This window comes from Centruroides sculpturatus, unplaced genomic scaffold, assembly GCF_000671375.1.
Source record: "Centruroides sculpturatus isolate CEXI.00-Female unplaced genomic scaffold, Cexi_2.0 scaffold1091, whole genome shotgun sequence".
Lineage (NCBI taxonomy): Eukaryota > Metazoa > Arthropoda > Arachnida > Scorpiones > Buthidae > Centruroides > Centruroides sculpturatus.
In genome coordinates, this window is record NW_019385257.1 from 261092 (window position 1) to 281843 (window position 20752).

The 20752-nt window shown below is 30.2% G+C and overlaps 1 protein-coding gene across 2 annotated transcripts; it reads right to left on the reverse strand.

Annotated features, from left to right (window-relative positions):
- Positions 1-2640: 2640 nt before the first annotated feature.
- On the reverse strand, positions 2641-12066 carry LOC111636799 (selenocysteine-specific elongation factor-like). Of its 2 annotated transcripts, none has more exons than XM_023382132.1 (7): positions 11788-12066; positions 9325-9494; positions 9167-9256; positions 7670-7849; positions 6102-6185; positions 3554-4295; positions 2641-3470 (listed from the first exon to the last, which is right to left on the reverse strand). In XM_023382132.1, the coding sequence occupies exons 1-7, from the start codon at positions 12056-12058 to the stop codon at positions 3310-3312; spliced, it is 1698 nt and encodes a 565-aa protein (XP_023237900.1). In that variant the 5' UTR covers positions 12059-12066; the 3' UTR covers positions 2641-3309. The 2 variants fall into 2 exon arrangements, with proteins under 2 accessions (XP_023237900.1, XP_023237901.1); XM_023382133.1 differs by lacking the exon at positions 11788-12066 and adding an exon at positions 9698-11753.
- Between the last annotated feature and the right edge of the window lie 8686 nt (positions 12067-20752).

Sequence of the window (20752 nt, forward strand, 5' to 3'; positions counted from 1 at the left end):
AATTGTATCAGCCCTGTGTTTTATATTGTAGTTGTTAATGTCAGCTGTGTACATTGTAGACTGAAGAGGGAATGATTTTTTTCAAACCCAAAATGCATTGCTGCTATAACAAGTGTGATTAGTGTTTTGAACAAATTGATCTTTGTCTACTGATTAGAAGACCATAAAATGGAACTTAGATTATTAAAGTCTTAGTGGAGGTTATTTTTCTGGATAATTTCCACATACGTTTAAGGTTAGTAGCACTGCTAAAGAAAAGTAACAGCATGATAGGTTGAGACTAGTTATAGTGAGAATATACAGTAATATAGCCCTGAAAATTATATGCACTACAAGGTTTGCAAAAATGTTCCCCATATTAAACTGCATAGAATTGAACAGCAAGTTGTTATTCAATTTTTGACAGCCGAAGGCTAATATGACACTTACAAATTAATGAGATCCATTTCAGGTTGTAAGCACAATATAGACAGTCATGTATATTGTTGCAAAAAGCTTGCAAATGGGTTCAAAAGTTCAAGGCTGAACAAACAGACAATAAGCCATATAGGTTTTTGAACTCAAGCTTTTTGTAGCAACATGCACAACACTCCATATTGTTGCATATATCCTGCAGTAGGTCTCACTAGGGCTAATGTCTTTGGCTGTCAAAAATCGAATTACAAGTCACTGCGATTCTGATGCAGTTTGATATGGACAAAGCCCTTTTGTAAACCACATAGTGGATGCAAATGTCATCTGGCAGAGAGAACTATTGGTACAGCTCTGCATTACTGTATACTCTTTCACAGTATTAACACAGTATAGTGAGATTAATAACAATGTTAATTTTCATTAACAGTGCTACTAACCTTATTTATTGAATCTGCCTCATATTGTACAGAAAAGTTTTTCATGTTCATTACATATATATTTTAATATGAATAGCATAAATGTCATGACTAACTTGTGTACTTTCAACACTTCTTTGAAATATAAGATGTGAATATTTTGAAAAAATATTTAAAACATTGTTGGGATTAACTAAATTATTAGTATATATATTTTGTGTTCTTAATTAAACTGTTTTATTATGTATCATTTCTAAAATGGAAATAACTGAATGTAAAATGTGTCATGGTGTGTTTTGTGACAATTGGTCTGTAAGTAGTGATGTCACAGATATGTTTATTTTAGCAAACTTTTAGTCATTCAAAAGAAATTTGTGAGGCTTTCTCTAATTTTTCTATAAAATGCAATGGACAGGTTTGTACGATAATATATAAATAAAAAGAAAGATAAACTTTTTAAAAAAAAGTTGAGAGAGAAGATGAAATTCAATGGCATTGCAAATCCAAATACAAGCCTCACACGACAAAATTTCCCTTTTAGCAATGAGAATGATCTCAAATGAGAGGTACTCCAACTTAGCACCAATTTCAGAGACGAACAAATAGTGACTCAAACTAGTCCAAAAAAATACTAAATCAAAGTTTGTTTCAAAAAAAAAAAAAAAAAAACAGAGATATGCAAGCATTTTCAAACAGAAATTTTTCCCTGACAATTACTACATAAGAGCTCCTAACAGTCATATCAAAAATCAACAATAGAAAGCAATCTCTCACTTCATTTATATCGGATACGTTATCAACAATTCATTCAAATAATTTTTGATTTGTCGTAATAGGCTGCTGCTTAGATATGATTTTGAATTTTATCTAGTAAGTAATATGATAAAAGAATGAGACAGTAAGAGAATACATTGAAGTTAAAATAATTAATTGATAGTTATGGGCCTAAAAATAATTCCAGTTAAGGCCCATAAGTTTAATGATAATGATTTAATAATGGTTTTCAATAAGCTAAAAGAAAATTATTAACAACCCTAGTTTGGAATACCATAAAGTTACCAACTAATAAGGAACGTGAACAAGAATATTTCATTCCAGAATTTGCTAAAACAACAAGAGCCGAAACACATACATTAAATAAAAATAAATATTTAAACCATTTGGTATCAATTAACAACAAACAAATTTTGTAGTTTAGTTATTAATTTTAAATAATTTTTGAATTTAAAAAATCAAACTTTATCATCAAGAATGATACAATTAATAAATTATTCTCAAAATTCTCCAAAACACAAGTAAAATCTTAAATTATAGTCACGTGATTAACATTACAATTCAATATAATAATAATAAATTCACAGTCCTTTCAAACTTTTCTTCTATTTACATTATATTACTTAAGTGTCATCTACCTCGTTTTCTTGTCAAAACAATAATTATTTACACTCAAATATTAGTTACTGTAAATATTTTTAAGCCTTAGTATAGTTTGAGAGTGATAGATATTATTCCAAAAGACATGTTAGAATGCCAAAGTCAGGAATAAACTTATAAAGATCTATCACTCTNATTAATACCCAAGAAATAATTCATTATTCAGGTTTTTGTTTTTGTCGTCATAATATTATCTAACAGAAAATACAGTAAAACCTTGATTTTACAGAAAAAATTTCCAACCTGTACGTCAAAGGTGGAAATAACCCCATTAATTTTAAATTCATATTCTTTTTATATGTAATTAAATTAACAGGTTATTTTTTTTTTTCAAATTCAAAAGTCGTTGCTCTTAATTAAATACAATTAACAGATATTTTTTGGAAAATACAATTTTATTTCGGTTTAGATTATATACTTGTTTATCTCCAAACTACAGCAAGTACATAAACAATAATACATACAGAAAACATTCTTGTGAAATTAACTTCTCGTAATTTTAATTACATAAGTAAAAACATATATTAAAATTCCATATATTAAAAGTTCAACAATAATATATCTATATTTTATTTGATTATTGTTAATTGTATATACAACTATTAATAATCAAATTAGTATGTACAGTACATGTTTCATTGGAATTCAAAATGTCGACCTGTCCCGTTAGAGCATAGTTTCTCGACCTTTTTCTCGTCGCAGACTGGTAAAATTATCTGTTTTACGTGTAGAATTATGCTTATGTAGAGTTACTGTATGTTACGTACAATAAGTAACTCTAAACTATTATGTAAATGTCATCCTAATCAACTGTGCCAGTGTTGCTACAGTCAAATATTTTTCTGTGACTGGCAGTTGAAAAACACTGCATTACAGCATATAATTTTTTTTTTAATTTGGCTCAACAATTTTTATATATCAAATTACATTTTGGCATTTTAATAATTTCTTTTAGAGAAATTTGTATCCAATTTTAATCTAGTGATAATGTTGAAAACTTTTTTATAGTTATTTCTTAAATTCTCAGTTTTACCAGAATTGTTTTCTAAGAAGTTTGAATCATTTTCTTCTGAGGATCGTACACGTACCGTTTAAATGTCAAGATGATTTGTACTTGTTCGGATTCGGTTTCTTTATTCGAACCGGTTTCTTTACTTTTCTTCTTATTGGTAGACAATAATGCGGCAGTTGTACTTTTCAGTCCGGCTAGAATAAAATATATAAAATGACAAAAAATTTAAAATACAATTGAATTATTATTTGTCAGATAATTTTACTTTTCGGCTCACCCGGTATTCTAATTTTCACTTTTCCACTCTGTCCGAAGCCTCCTTCAATTGCTCCCTCTTCGCCGGTCGACAGAGAAACTTTTAAACCCACAAAATTCTGAATGTTTGTTTCTTTTTTGAATAAAGATCGTCCGATGACTTCATAGTCGTTAACCATTCTTTCCACAAAACCCTTTTTCTCTTTCGTCTTGTATACTTTTAGCGTAGGTAAAATTGCATCCGCTATCTGTTTGGTACCAAATATCTCCAAAACGTAGCCATAAAATGTGAGTCGGCACACATTAGCGTGGATGTCTGTATCTAGCTTGGAACCGATCAGTAAGCACTTCTTGCTGAGGATGACCGGTTTTTCGAATTCGAGTAATGCAAACTGAATCGAAGGCGTCAATCCAGGATTTTCTTCGTCTTTATCTATTTTTAAATGAGAACTATTTGAATATAGCTCACTTTGATAAGTGTATTCTCTCTGAAAATCAAGAGAGGAAAGAAATTTAAGGTCAACTTTCGGAGTGTCTGCACCCGGTTCATGGAGACCAAAAAATGTCGTTTTTGCCATGACTGTGTCGTGCAAGATTGTGACGTGAAATTTGGCTTTAGTTGCACAAGTTCCTTTATAATAAGGAATTTTCTCTACCACTGCTACAACTGCATGAGTTAAAGACAAGTGACCGGGCGTGCACACTATCCCACGTTCTAATTGTTTTGGATCGAACTGTGTTACACACATTCCAATTCTGTCTCCCTAAATAAAAATAGAAATTAAGTGTTTGATATTTAAAAACGTTTGTTAAATTAAAAAACTTTTGCTCTTTGTTGCATGTTATATTTTTAAATTTCTAACCGATAAAAAAAATGTAAAAATTAAATTCTTGGAGCACATTTTAGTGAAGAAATACTCTAAAGATGCTCTTTAATAGACAAAAAGAATTCAACAAAATATAATAAAAACACAGAAAGTTGCTTAAAAGCCAAGCGTTTTTGAGAGTGGAGAGAGAGACTCATCTTCAGGAATGCATCGATACAACGTTCAATTATCACTGCAACAGAGTCTAAAATTAAATTTAAAATTTTTATTTAATTTTTAACAATTTAAGAACTTCTACATGATAAGGTTCCACTATTTTTATCCACTGAGCTATTTCCAAAGTACAAACTGTTACAATTAACATTGTTTATTCGGACTTATAAGCATCAGAACTAAAAAGCACTTGGATATTTTCTGTTTCTGTTGATGCTTTATCTCCGTTAAAGAATCTTTATTATTTTTTAATTTTATTTTGTATTGGAGTCATTCTGTTCAAAAGACAAGTTCAATTAGTTGGAATCACACATATCCCACAAGAATAATGCACTTTTGTACCTTAAGTGCATTGCACAGCCTTAAAGTGACATACTTAAAGGCAACTGAATAATAATTTATCTCTGAAACTGCACTTAGCAAGTAATGCTGTAGCCAAATGAAGTAAATAGCAAAGAAAAATTAGCAGTAATATGCACTAAACCACGTCGTAGATATTTGCCTTACTCTCCGAGTTATTTTAACTAAATTCTCATACAAAAATTAATATATGAAAGAGATGACTAAACAACAAAGTAATTTTAAAAACACGCAACTCTCAGTTTTACATCAAATAAAATAGAATACGGAAAAGGAGAATATTGTGCAAAACTATTGTTTTTATTGTAAAAAATTATTACCAAAATTCTAATTCTCTAATTGGTGTTTTAGTAGTTATTGGACCATTCTTCTTCAAAAAGAATGTTATTTTTGCTGCATATGTTGAATTATTGAAAAAGAAGTAAAAGAAGTTTTATCCCAAAATGCCCATTAGGCATAAACATCATCATGCTTGGTTTATGCAAGATGGTGCAAGGCCCCATTGCACAAAGCAAGTGTTTAAAAGCCTTTACAACACTTTTGAGTAGCAAGTAATTGGATTAAATTATGAAAATTATGTTGGTGGTGGCATTGAGTGGTTGCCTTTTAGCCCCTACTTAGCCCCATAAAAGAAATCACCTGGATTTATCTTAAAGACAGAGTATGTATGTCACAATACTACTATAACTATTGAAGTGTTGATAGACACAATAAAAAAAAAGAAATAATGGCGATTCCAAGAAAGACCTTTATTACCATTGTTGAATGTTTCAAAAATTGATTAAAAATTATTGCTACAAGCAAAGGTAGCCATTTTGAAAACCTAATTAATTAAATGGCAATAAATTCTGTATAATAATGCTTTTTGAATTTTCTTTTTATCTCATATAGTTAAAAACTTATTAAAATTTTGCGTGACTTAAAAATCACCCCATATAAAGATAAAGACGAAACATTGGAAGATGAGATTTCATTTTGAGAACGTTTATCTTGTTGCTCTCATGGAGTTTTATTTAAAAAAATGTTTTTAGACTTAATTCTCTAGAACAGATTTGTTAAAATTCAGACAATAGTGTTATAATTTTATTAACATTTATTAACTGTAAGCATTGTTTTTTGAAATATAGATTATTTAATAAGTAAATAAACAATACTGAATTTTAAATATACCTGAATTGCCTTTTCTACGGGTTTTCTAAACATCTGGATGCTCTTTACTTTCTTCGTTAGCTTCAATGACGGTATTTCTACAGTCTATTTGTAAAAATATGAATATTTTTCTAAAAAATAATAATAATAAAATATAATTTATTATTAAAACCAGCTGTAGTAAATAGATAGTTCTCATTTGTGTTTTTGGATGTTATATGATGGCCAAGGTGGCAAAAGCATCGGCTTACTGTTCAGATTTCAGTCTGTATAGAGGCCTCGGAAGTTTTTATGTTATTTTGGGCCGAGTCTAATCTATGATTGGCTCAGAAAGAGGCCATCTTAATGCCTGTAGGACAAAGATTTTATGAAAAATGTAAATAAACTGTTCACATGATTAAAAATTATTTTCTTGAAAGTATCATATGAACTGTTGAAGTTGAGATTACTGGTAAGGGATCAGGAAGTGTTAAATTAATTTTTCAAGTTGAACAACACCAACTGATACAGAATAATACTATATAAAGTTATAAACTAAGTGAAAAATGTTTAAATCTTACACCATTGTAATCCAAGTATCAATGAGTCCAATATTGCAGTGTTTGTTAACAGGGGGGCCGTAGCCCCCTGGGCGTCCATAATAAGTTTGCGGAGGACAGCCAAATTATGCAAAATTTCCTTCAGAATATATTAAGAAAATTGATGTATAACCGAATATCGTATTGAAAAGTGAAATAAGAAAGATAAAGTTTTTGTATTTAGTTTTTTTATTTTTTTATTTCTTCCTACATGCAGAAGAAATACTGTAAATGCAAATATGCTACTTACACCACAGTATTTACTTCTTTTACTCCAAAGTAATTCTAAGAAACTATTAATGCTTGGAATTTTAAAAATAAAGCAATAATAAAAAAATCAATTTATTATAGACAATTTAACAAATATAAATTATTATTAAAAAAAATGGGGAGGTCACAAAAAAATTACGAAATATTTGGTGGGCCGCGAGCAGGGTCGGATCATCGCATAGACAAATGAGACAAATGTCTAGGGCCCGGTTTTTAGAAGGGCCTGGTCAAACTGTCTATTTTGAAAAGATTTGTAAATAAGATAGTTTACTTTTCTGTTGGACAACTGTATATAATAGCCAAATAAACAAAAATATATTGCTTTTTATATGGTTATGGTGAATTCTAAAATCTAAAGAAAATGTGTTCTTATGTTTCTTCTTATTAAAAGTAATTCATATTTTTTGTGTGCTCTATTTCTTGTGGGAGAGAGAAGGGGCCCGGTAAGAAGAAAATGTCTAGGTCCTCAAAGTGGGTTAATCTGGCCCTGGCCGCGAGTATAAAAGGTTAAGAACCACTGCAATATTGGATTCATTGATACTATCTACCAATTCGACTATTTAAATTTACATTGTGATCAAACCTATTGATCAGTATTAACTTTATTCCCAACATGCGGATATTAATGTTTCAATTACATAATCTCTACCCTAAACATCTATGTTCTCTTCTTAAATTTTATATTAATATTTATTTGAAAATTTAAAAATTCTTTAATTAAAAGATTAAATGAAGCCTTACGTTATTAATGGCTACGCTTCCTTGAATTACGGTGCCCGTCATTACGGTTCCTTGTCCTCGAATCGAAAAACAATGATCCACTGCAAACATAAAAGGACCTTCTGCACTTCTTTTAGGAACAAAAACATGTTCACATAATAAATTAATAAGTTCTTTCACTCCTATTGGTTCTGAATTTTCCTGTATAAAAATATTTATAGTTTTTTTTTTCCATTTATACTTATAAAATTAATAAATATATTTAATTTTCAATCTTTATTTTGACTAAAAATTGTTTTATCCAAACAGAGATTATATGATCCATTTTGAAATGTAGTATGTGGCCAATTAAATTTATCGTCTTTATGTACACTCAAGGGTTGAAGAGAATAGGATTTCCGAAACTGCAAATTATTCTGAAATTTCACAAAATTAGAATTGTTCAACACTGCTGTTCCAAAATCATGACTCAATACTTTCTGTAACATGTAAAAAGCTTATTACACATTGAATATAAGACAATGTTACATTTCTATACTTTGCTTCTTTCTGATAATGAACTATAAAATGGTAGATAGCAGTGTCTCATTCTGAACAGAACAGATCACATATCTACCTTAGTTCTAAATTCTTATTGTCCAAAAGAAACAGGAAAGTTAAGACTTTAATTTCATTCCCATTGAAGATTCTGTAAACTCCAACAGAAAAATGACATAATTTCCTGTTTCTATTGACATTTTTACTATCTCTTTCAATTTTATAGTACAAATTTGTTATTGGTAATTCAAATCATCAAATTTAAAGTTTGATAAGCAAAATATTTGTGTGTGTGTGTGTGTGTGAGCATTAACTCAAAAGCCAGATTTATAGTTAAATAAACAGCCAAAGTATGAGATAGCAGCATAAATGTCCACCTCTAGACAAAAGAGTTGTATATTTTGTATCAAAATTTGCTGATAAATAGGTGAATCTACATTGGGTCCCATCTTTGTTGTTTAGGATCAAAATTCTAAACAATAAAGTAAAAAAGAATATCAAAATTGTTCCAATATTAATTAACCAATTATTATTAAATAAGGACAGAGAAAAATTATATAATCGTGTTAAAATGACGGAAACAGAATCCCAAAGATATCAGAATCATCATCTTTATCATCCAACAAATCAAAGGAAGAGGAAGAAGATAGCAAAAACTCAAAAGAGGTCACTTTGCCTAAGAATGATGATGATAAATTACATGTTTAATGCAGTTTATATATTGTTAATATATTCTTTTATTCAATCAACTATATACAACCTCTACTGAAGATTATTAAATATAGTTAGTTTTGATGTTAGTTTTTTCCAGTTTAATAAAGCTTTTTGCTACTGTACAAAGTTGTATGTTATTGACTGAATGATCTAATGAAGCAGTAACTTTACAAATCATTCAATTCTGTATATAAAATTGAAAAGAAAATAAAAATTCGGAAAGACTTAAAATTTAAGAATACAATTTATTAACAAGAATTTTTATACTTCGGTTCCACCAGGTTTTGCAGCAACTGCAACCACAGGAACGTTCTCAAATGTAGTTTTCTCCAAAACTTTCTGAATTTTCTTCGTCATCTTAAATACAGTAAAAAAAGAAATTATACGAAAATTGTAAAGTTTTAAAAAATAATAATCAGCATTACCTTTTCAATAACAGACTTTCTTTTCTCTACTGCTATTAAATCTAATTTGTTAAGCACTACAATCATTTTATTACAAGTAATTTCGCCTATTACTAAGCATTCTGCAGTTTGCGTCTGCATTCCTTTCGTTATATCCACAATCAACATCATTAAATCAATTATCTGGGCACCTGAAATTTAAAACTGAAATTAGTAAATGCTAAATTAATGCAAAAGAATAAAATATGTCAACAAACTGAAGTATATTTTTCACTTCCATAAGAATAATTCTATAAAATTTTATCATTATCTCATTTCACTAAAACGTGACTGCAAAATGTAAAAAAATTGTTTAAAGAATGATGTAGATATTATATAACAACACTTAGCACACCTTTCCTGTCCATGGTGGAGCCCACTAAAGACATATCTGGGGTGAGAGACAGGACAAATAGACCATTAAAGATTCCTAATGCTCCTGACCTGAACTCAAATCTGAGTAATCAAGGTTTGAGTCCAGTAATTAAATGCTTAAGTTAGTAACTATGTTACGTTCAGTTATTAGTCAGCTGTTTTATTTGTGGGAGAAACAGTCATGAGTTACTCAGCACCTCTCTACCTGCGTTACACTGAAAAGATAGGTAAACAATTTAAAATGCTGACAGAATAAACCAGGACCAACAAAGTCTCCGTTTTTAAGAGATTTATGTGCTGCTACAATCAATGCCGACTTCCCCGTTTGTAAACTAAAAAACAAAGAATTTAAAGGATTCCTATAAAAATACTGTGAGGGAAATACCTGATGAATTGACTTTAAGCAGATGAATAAACATTTTTATCATTTTGGTAATTGGCTATTCTACCCAATTTTCACTAGATTTGTCACAACAGTTTGACACAGAAGATAATTCTTACTTTTTATATCCTTTATTGAAATTGAAATGCATTTCAGACTGTTTTAGTCCCTCCAGTCAATTTTACAATTGTTTTTCCATCTTATTGATTTCAATAAAGGATATTATAAGAAGTAAGAATTGTCTTCTGTGACAAACCATTGACAAATTAGTGAAAATTGGATAGAATAGCCAATCACCAAAATGATAATGGATTCTACGATATATGAAGCAAACAATAATAAACATTTTAAATCCATACAGCATTTGTTGAGCAAACTAATCATTCAACCATTGCCAAAAACAATTAACAATGCAATGAATATTTTCTGTCCAACACAGATCTAATATGAGAGTGCTTTATTTTATAACAGATGCAGCACCCTATGTGATGAAAGTAGGAGAGGCATCGAATGATTTTTCTCTGAAAATGCTTCATATTATGTACAAAGATCATGCATTAAATCGTGCCTATGAAAAAGTTTGTGAACATTTTTAAGAATTCTAATAAGTAAGAATAATGGCAACAATTTAATGTTTACAAATACAGATTATCTTTAGTCTAGTAGTTACAGAACAGTCTGACGATTTTAATCTTTAAATGTGGTCAGACTCTTCTTCCATGGTAAATTAGTGAATTACATTTTCTTTTTTCTATTACCGATTTTTAAATTAGCCTTGCCTTGGTAGGAAATATGGATAAGTGACAATTCAAGAGTGACATTAGCAGTTGCTATTCTTGTTGGTTATCTAAGAATTGATGACAAAAATAATAGAGTAGATAGTCAAAAAGGACTTAAAATTGGCATTTTGTATTAACGAACTCATTAACATTGAAACGTCTATCCCCTCATCAAAAGGACTATAAATCTACTTTACATTAATGTGGACTTCATGTAAACTAATAACATCATAACTACACATGCCAAATAGTTAAATCTACAAATATTTTACAAGAGCAGTTGAATTTCTTTCCAAGATTTCAGTAATGGCAATGGAACTGTATGTATCATTTAATCCCAATTTACATTTCTTTTCCTAGGTATTTCTATCTGTGTGCTGATAGTTCATCCATTGTTTAAGCTATAACACCAGTCTTTGGAAATGACTTGGGAAATCCTGGATTACCTAGCCCTGAGTCCAGATACCTCACCATGAAATTATCACCAGTTTGGCCTTTTAAAAGAAGCCTCGGGAATTTCACTAATCACAACGGAATCTCCCCTCTCGGGAGACACGAGATCCACTGAGCATGCCGAAGCCAAATGACTTCTATTCTGCAAACATAGCATCACTGCCGAAATAAAGAGAGGAGTGTCGGCGTGCAATACCTAGAGAATAAAACGCAACACAACATAACATATTCCTTAGTTCCATTTCCATTACTAAAATTCCGGAAAGTTGAATAATTGCACTCATATATTATACAACGGTCCAAAACTCAATTAACCATTGTAAAGACCAAATTGTTACCTTATTTTCTAACCAACTGTACTAATTCTGTAAAACAAAAACCCATAGCCCCACATTCATTTTTAAAAATATGGTTAACTGACTTTTGGACCACCCTTACATTAAATAATTAAATAACCTCCAATAATAGTTCTAATAAGAGACGCATGCCCAGGACAATCCACTAGAGTAAACTGGAGAGTATCGAATTGAGAACGAAGATGTTGCGGTAAAGGTGCACAAAACGACGAAAAACCTAAATCGATAGTAATTCCTCGTTCTTGACTTTGTGGATTCTTATCAAAAGACGCCGTGCTGGCTATCGTACTTAAAGCTTTAGCTAAAGTCGTTTTTCCACTGTCTATGTGGCCAAGAACACCCACATTGATATTCAACACGGACGGCGCCATGTTGTAAACAATCGACTCCCTCTAGTGACAATTTATAAAGCGTTTTATTTTTAAAAACTTAAAAAAAAAAATCTAAAATTAATTTTAGATTCAAAATAAATTCTTATTTAATTAATATTCAATGACGTTTTATTTAAAAAAATTAAATGCTAATAACGAGTACAATCTTTACCCCACTCGAAATACCGCACAGGCAGTGGCACATTCGGGGTGTACCATGAGCCCTGGCACCCCCAAAGTAAAAGGAAAAAACACTGAATCCGCATTAAAAATTTTTTTATCTATTCAACTCGGCTCCCCTGAGATTAAATCTTGAGTGTGCCACTGGACACGTGATCCCTACATCTACCTCCTACGACCTTTAGTAGCATTAATGCCCACAAACTCTAAGGTCCCTTGAGTTCAAAACATAAAAATCTTGGAGGGGCGATCATTTTTCACAGAGGATCGCCATACTTTTTCCCTATTATATATATATCATCTGGAAAAGTAAAAATAAACATTCAAAACATGAAGGAAATTGTTATTTTAATGTTAAAGATTATCATTATTTTACAAATATATAAAGATGGAACGATAATTTTTATTTTTAATTTTTTTTTAATATTTTCCTTTTTTTTTACTTATTTTCCTCGTGAGATAGGAAAAAATGGCTGATTTGCAATTTAAATAATTCTATCGATAAAAAGATATAACTTAATTATAAAAACATATCTTTCCAGTTGAATAATAACGTGACAAGATATTAAGAAGATTGGCCTTTCTGAAAATGGTACAAGTATATTTGATTGTCTTTAGGGATATAAATTAAATACATTTTAAAATCAGATTTTTTAAAACTTTTCGCTCAATGGCACTAAAAAAATTCTTTTCAGCAAGCCATTATGGATTCAGCCAGGACCGCGATGGGCGGCCGGGTGATGAGGGCAGTGTTGACAACATTCTGTCGTAAAAACCTCCTAAATAAACTTAAAAATTCTATCTAAAACTAACAGAGTTTCCCTAAAAACTGAAACAAGTTCCTCCTAAATACTTTTACTCCAGGTTCAATGAATATCGAAAAAATATTAGTCTTTTGACAATCCAGATAAACACAAATTTCCGCTTTATGGCACAGGCGGCATGGGCACAGTTGAGCAAAAGTATCATGCGAACAATGAAGCGATTTGTTCCAGATCTCGCTGCGAGAACAGTCATTAGGCATGTGACTTTCGGAGGATCCTACTCGTTGCTGAAACTCCACTAATCAATATGGGCAGACTTTACTTTTGATCCCTAAATTTAAGATGAGAACCCCTAAGTTGGCATCACTGGGTGAGTCAAAATCGCGCGGTTAGGCGCGAGTTGACTCACCTAGTTTTTCTGTTCTCTTCATCATTCGCTTCATTATGGATTTTAATGGAGCCCTCTTCTTCACTACGTGGCCATTCCATTCTCAATCGAACCCACGATGACTTTATTCATATGGGACACTTGCCCCTTCCTGGGATTGAATAAAAAATACCACAAATTATAGTAGTAAAAATGATTGAGATATCCTCGACCATAAAACTCTTTGATGAAGAACTGTATTCTATAATTTACTTGTGAAAACCCTAAAAAATTAAATAATAAAATAAAAATTTGTTGATAATTATTTGCCTCCTTCTATGGAAAATTTCCCGAGAACGCCCATGAAACTGTTTGAAAATCATTCTGACGACCGCAGAGCGGGAGAAGTTTTGAAACAGCGATCATGGCAATTAGGAAGACCTTCAGAGCAACTTCTCGGAAGACATTTTCTGTTTTTAAATGAATCAAGCGTTAAAAAATTATGACGCTCGCTCATACATACACAAATAACTCTGTAAACACCTTCCACAGTCAATTTTATGTGGTTTAAATGTCTGCCGAAGATTGGTACTATCATGTTATTAAAGACAATTCTTTTTATCTGTATTTCCGTTGATCCGGAATGCTGTAATCCAAAAATACAAAATGTCAACAATTAGGCCGATTTTATCTGTGTTAACTGAGAAATTTCTCGTGGATGATAAAATAGATATAACAAATATTTTAGCTATGAAAAATTTTGGCATGAGTAATGGATTAAATTGGATTATTTGTATACGATAACGCGACATATGGGCGATCTGCCGAAGGGAATGCCTTTTGCGAGGTTCCTATGGAAAATTCTCTTCTATTTTCAGTCAAATTTTATATACAGTATATGTTTTTAACATTTATCGAATAGATCTGAATACAGCTATTTGCCATTTTGAGGATTTTCGGTAACACTGAATAATAAATGAATAGGGTCATTCTGGACTTCTGATAGATCCCACTCACTATTGCTGACAAGTGTAATTAGCATGCACAAAACTGAAGAAATAGAAGAAAATCGTAGAAATAAAAATTAAGGAAACACTAGAACAATTGTTTTCTTTTAATTTTATTATACAATGAGAGATTTTAACTTTTTTTTTTTTTTTTTTCAATTGTAAAATTATGGCTTCAGAACTGCAAAATAAAAAGTCGTAGTAAAAGTTTTAAGAAAATAAGGAACTATTTCTTTCCTACTTATCATCTAGATTAAAATCTTCCTTATTTTCTTTATTTTTTTTCTTAAATTTATCTTGAATAATGTGACATATTTATTGGTAGATTTAAACACTGAGATTACTTTCTTTCACAGGAATCTTGATTGATAATAATGTCTTTTTTTAATTTATTTAAATCTTTTGATAAAAGTACAAGAAATATCAGTAAGTTTAGAGCTTTCTATGGTTCTTGACCGCGTTAATGAACATAAAAAAATGATACTTAAAAGAAATAATAATAAAATATCCACCGAATTTTCAAAATTGGAAATCGCTTGAAGGTTTATTCTCGATTGAACTGAAGTATAAATTTTAATTTCCTATTACGAAAAGTCCAGCAACTAGTTGCATAACTTTCCAGGCAACAGTTGATATGGTGTGTGGCTCCATCTGTTAAGTTTTTTTAACAATAAAATCTCGTTTTATATTATTAATAAGATGGCAAATAGTTTAATTTTCAGGGTGAAAATGAGTGGGACTTTTGGCTCACTTAGTGTCCATACCCCCATTGTGGATTTACAGTATATATTATATGTATACTGTATAATAGTTGTATATGAGGCTTGATAGGAGTGCCTTTATGGGAAGTTCATCACATTACATAAACAACAAAAGTTTTAGAGATTCCTCTGTGTCACCCTGATTTAGTTTGGCTTGTATCCCCCCTTCTACTGGACCTGGTTATTAAACTTATATAACCAGGCCCAGTAGAAGGGGAGGTGGGAATGGCAGAAAAACTAAGTTTATAATGTGGAACTGAGTATACATTATCAAAAATAAAAGAGAAATAACTATGTAATGAACAAATGAAGATGATAGTATCTACTACAAACATAGTGTAACTAATAATATGATATTTACAGAATTTAATGGGTTAAACAAAATAAAAAAAACACATAAAATACAACAAGGTGTTTATAACACTGTAAAATCATAAATAAATTTTACAGCTTCCGGATATTTCTGCCATTTACATAAACATCATTACTCTATTATGACGTAAACTTACATTCTTCCTCATTATTTCTATGTAAATAAAATAAGATAATTCTAATTACTCTTACTTTATTCTTTTAAAACTAATTACCAAAAGAAACTAAATTAATTATATTTGTAAATAATTAACAAAACTAAAATAAGATTTAATTATATTAAAATTACTTAAATTTGGATCAATAATTCTCAATGCTTTCACTCTTACCGATGAAAATCAAGGAAGTTCCTTTCACTTCCTGTTCGAAATAACAGGTTTGTTACAGTAAAACTTAGAAGTCCTTTGACCTAAATATGTTGATTAATAAGAAGAATATTATGTGCTACGTTATGGCTTTTAGTAATGGATAAATCATTTACACTCTTGCGAAAGATTTATAAACTTCATTCTTAAGCACAAAACCATAAAAATTCTCTAATCTATACCAATTATTTTGTAATCATCTCCCTGATTTATCAAAGAATCTCATATATGACCTATTTCACTTTATGTCCTAAGGGTGAAGATAGCAGCAATTTAATTATTTATTAGAATTTTAAAATAATTAACATAATTATAAATAAACGAGATTTAGTTAACGTATAATTCTATAATAGAAACAACAATGTGAACTAAATATTCAAAATATCTGATTAAATCACGTGTCGTTAATCCCGTATGACGTTTATAAAAATTTATATAAAAATTGAAATGGGGGGTGGAAAAACTTTTCTCCAATAGAATTTAAATGTTATTTTGACGTCACCGACTTTTTTAAAAGTTTAAAAACGGAGTTGTGTTGTTGGTGTCGCTGCACTTTCTTCACGTGTATTGGCCATGTCGAGTCAGGTAGTATCCTGTTTCGTTCTTATTTTCATCCTGTTTCACGTTCAATTATGCGGTACAAACACAAAGAATTGGGACGACATAATGAATTCTTTACAACAAAAAAGTAAAATCGTATCAAGGCTCTTTGCACGCAGAGTATCGAGATTGATAAATAGCGATAACATCACTTCTCCTTGTTTAGAATCTATGAGGCAATTAATACGGGGATTAGAAAAATTGGAAAAGTGGTCCTTAAACAGTTAAGTCTCTCTTTAAATATTTTTAATAATAATAATTATTATTATTATTTTATTATTATCTTTGGTTTTACAGGTGGTATTATTAATAAAACTTTTATTTTTAATCTATGTGTTGTATATTTATAAATGTTTTATTAAAAGATATGAGGAAAAAAATGGTAAATTTTTAGTTCGTTTATCTTATATTCTTGTTTTATTTTTATTTGTCCGATATTTTTATAAAAATGTAATGTAAGATACGGATGATGAATTGTTTAAGTTGTATTATATAATACAGAAGTGAGCGTGTAGTTTTATTTTCATTATATTTTTGAATAATAATCTTAATTTTTAAAAATATAGGCCTGTATATATATAAATAAAACGGTGTTGATGATCAGATAGGGTCCTATATAAATATATACACACTATAAAAAGTAATACATGTACTGTACTGTATACACAGGTTTTTTTTTAACGTTCTACCCTTAGGGCACTTAGAGGGGCCTTTATTTTTTATGTTTCTTAGGCCCACAGTGGGGGTAACCGAGTGGTTAGGAACTCGATATATCTGGGTCAATACACTCGTAAAAATTTGAAACTAATCAGACTCGAACTCGGATCCTCGAGTGGTAGACTAATATCTATTGCCTCCAATAGGCATCATCCCTCTATGAAAGAAAAATATATAAATGGATTCGATAAAATAAACTTTAATTTAGGTCATTTATCTCAAAGCAATTGCGGTACTAATCTATAGTATATAAGGCCCTATTACTAATTAATAGTAAGTCATGGGGCTTTAAGCAGTAGCTAGTTTAGCTCAAGTGGAGATATTTAATACGTTTGTATGTAATATAAGAATGATATAAAGAAGGTTGTTCGATCATTTGTGTAACTAGAACGTCTTAGAGGTCGAGAGATGTCAGGGACACTCACACTCACCTTTTTCCAGCCCCCAATATATAAAACATCTGGTAAAAAAAAATGTATTATATTTTTAAATAATAAAAATTTATTTCTTTAACACTCAAGAAGTGTAATGGAATGAATAGTAGGTACGAGTTTTTGAGGGTCCTGTAAATGTTATCTGAGCCAGTCTTGCTAGCTTGTGATGAGGGATATGTATGGTGGGTGGAAAGTAATTAGACCTTGAGAAATCGCTATATTTTTTATGTTTCTAAAGAAATATTTCTGAAAATTTCTTGACATATACTTTATTAAATGGAAATATGGATTCACAGTTAAAATTTAATGTAGACATCGGTGCCATTATTCACCAATGACGCATTTTCCTCAAATGGTGAATGGACGGCCACTTTTCTGCTTGTCCGCAACCGAACCTGTGGTTATTTTGGCTTCGAATAACAATTCTTGATAGTTTTTGGATAATTTGTAGCATGACGTCCCTTCACTGTACGCCACCATCTATGGACAGTAATTACTGATTTTCACACCCTCTAACGTGTAGCAATCTGCGATCACTCCTGAACGGACAGACTACCTTTCCTACGCGTGTAACATCATTAATGCGAGAATTATAAAATATCATTGATTGCTGTACATGGGAAAATAAACTTTATTATGATTTTATTATTATTACAAAAATTATAATGATTTTTTTAATACCTAGTTACTTTCCACCCACGCTGTATGTAGTGATACAATGACCACCTGATTATGGTGAATCTTTTGGCTGTTCTTCATATGTTTCTGCTTTGATATAGAGAATGATTAGCTTATTCATTCGAGACCACTAGATCGAGAATCCATATATACTTATATAATTCTAGATAGATGGGCCTGCAGCGGGACCAAATATGAAAATGACCCATGCTGGCACATTCCAGACACGGAGAAGACCCCAAAATTTAGTCTTTTTAACTGATATAAATCAAACTTTATTTGATAAATAATAAAAAGAGGGCCACGCTGTGATATTTTATAGCCATGCATGCAACAAATTTAATACAGTACGAAATTATACGATTTTACTATTTTATTTATAAATATTTATGATATTTTAACTAGATTACAGTTTCCTTCCGCTAAAAGGTATTATAAAAATGCACGTTATAAGTCTAAATTTAAACTTTAATCTTCGCTTATTATTAACCATGAATCATTTTTCCTAGTTTAAGTCCGAAGATTATCTCCTGATTCATTCAATTTGCTCTATCTTGAATCATCCATCATATATAGATATATTTTAAGGATTTAAATCCGGTTATTTTCACTATAAAAATGACTCGAAAAAAAGTATTTTAAAACTGTAAAAAGCATGCAAATTTTAGATAATTATTTTAGTATTTATGGTCTTGTTTTCTATAGTTTTAAAATGGGTGATAATGTTGATTATATCAGAGTTAAAGCATTTATATGAAAGGTAATGAAGCATTGGATTTAGATCAGACGAGTTGTTGTAATTCTTGAGAAGTCAAGCAGAAATCTTCTGAAGGATAAGATGCTAAAAGTAATGATTTCATTAAATAATGAATAAAATTGAAAGTATAATTGTGTAATGCTTCAATGCTTCTATCTAGAAACTGTTAAGTTGATTAGTTTAATCAAGAAGATTCTTCTTCTTTGTCTTAGCTTTTTCCTTGTTTATATAGGGGTCAACATTCCCATCTTTAATCTATCTTCTCCACTTCTCTCTCCAAATCCTCTTATCTCTCCATCTGAGCTTCATTCTTCCCAATTTCTCCTCCCTATCATTTCCAACTTCCCAATCCTCTTTCCAATTTATTCCTTACTTCTCTCCACATTTCCAAGATTATATTTGTCTAAAATTTATACATTTACCTTATATCTATTTCTTTCGAATCTTTATTCTCTATATTAAAGAGGGAAGAGGAAGAACATTTTGAAAAATCGTTCTGTATCCAATAATATGGGGTACATCAAAGGATGAATCATGGTGAGGCATTCTATAATCATTCATCTCATTAGAAATTTTGTTATTTTTAAAATCACCATAATAGAAAATTAATTATAACGAATTTATTTTGCCATCTCTCCTATTAGGGTTGGTAATATGGCGCACTATGGGTCGGAGAGATGCTGCATAGGGAAATTAATGTTAGTAACAAGTTAAAAATGACTTCAATTGTTTTCCCTCTTTCTTGTATACTTCTCATATTAATTAAATTACCTGTATATATATGAAATTAGCGTCGTCTCTTCTCCTAAATAGAGAGACGAGACGACTCACCTTGATTTACACACACGAATATTACGTACAAGATGGTCCAAATATCAGTTAACGGAGATAAATTTTAAAAATATTTTAAGAGCGATCAAACCAGTTAACCGCTCTTAAAATAATCGTTAAAAAAAAACCTATATCTTGGTTAACTGACTTCTAGGCCATTCTGTATTTACTGAGAAAATAAAACACGATAATAATCAAATGTATAGATTCTAAACTTATATTTTAATTTATGTAATTTTATTTAGGTTATTGAACGAAAATAACTCTCACTTATTTTTCTTTCTTTTTTTAATATTTAAATTAGATAAATGTTTTATCCTTAAAGTTAACAGTATTTTACTACTCGTTGCGTAGCTTTAAATGCTCTAATAATGATACAGAAATCAAAGATTTATTTGGTGTTTTTTTGTACATTTTAGGGTATTTTCTAGAGGAAAATGTATCTCAATTAATGAAAGAAACAATTTGATAATCGTTCATCCGTAGAGTAAATGTTCTGTTACTTCCTAATGGTTCCTTGTGTGAAAATTACATTTATAGGATGATGTCGAGTTCAACGTTTTCTTACTGACGAATATCTTTAAATTCTTTACTGAATTAAAGTTTGATTTAAGGAATATATATATATATATATATAACAGAAATAAAACAGTACTTTGACAATTTATAGAGTTTACGAGAAGAAAACCCTCTGAGCATCCACACTCGCCTGATAAGAATATGTTTAAATGAGTTTTAAAATTGGAAAAATAGCAGATTAGAGCCAAATTTCAATAAATTTCTTTAATAAATTTTGTCTTTTCTTGTCCTAAAATGATAAATTATTAATAAATAGCATCCATGTAAATTGCACGCCCGTCA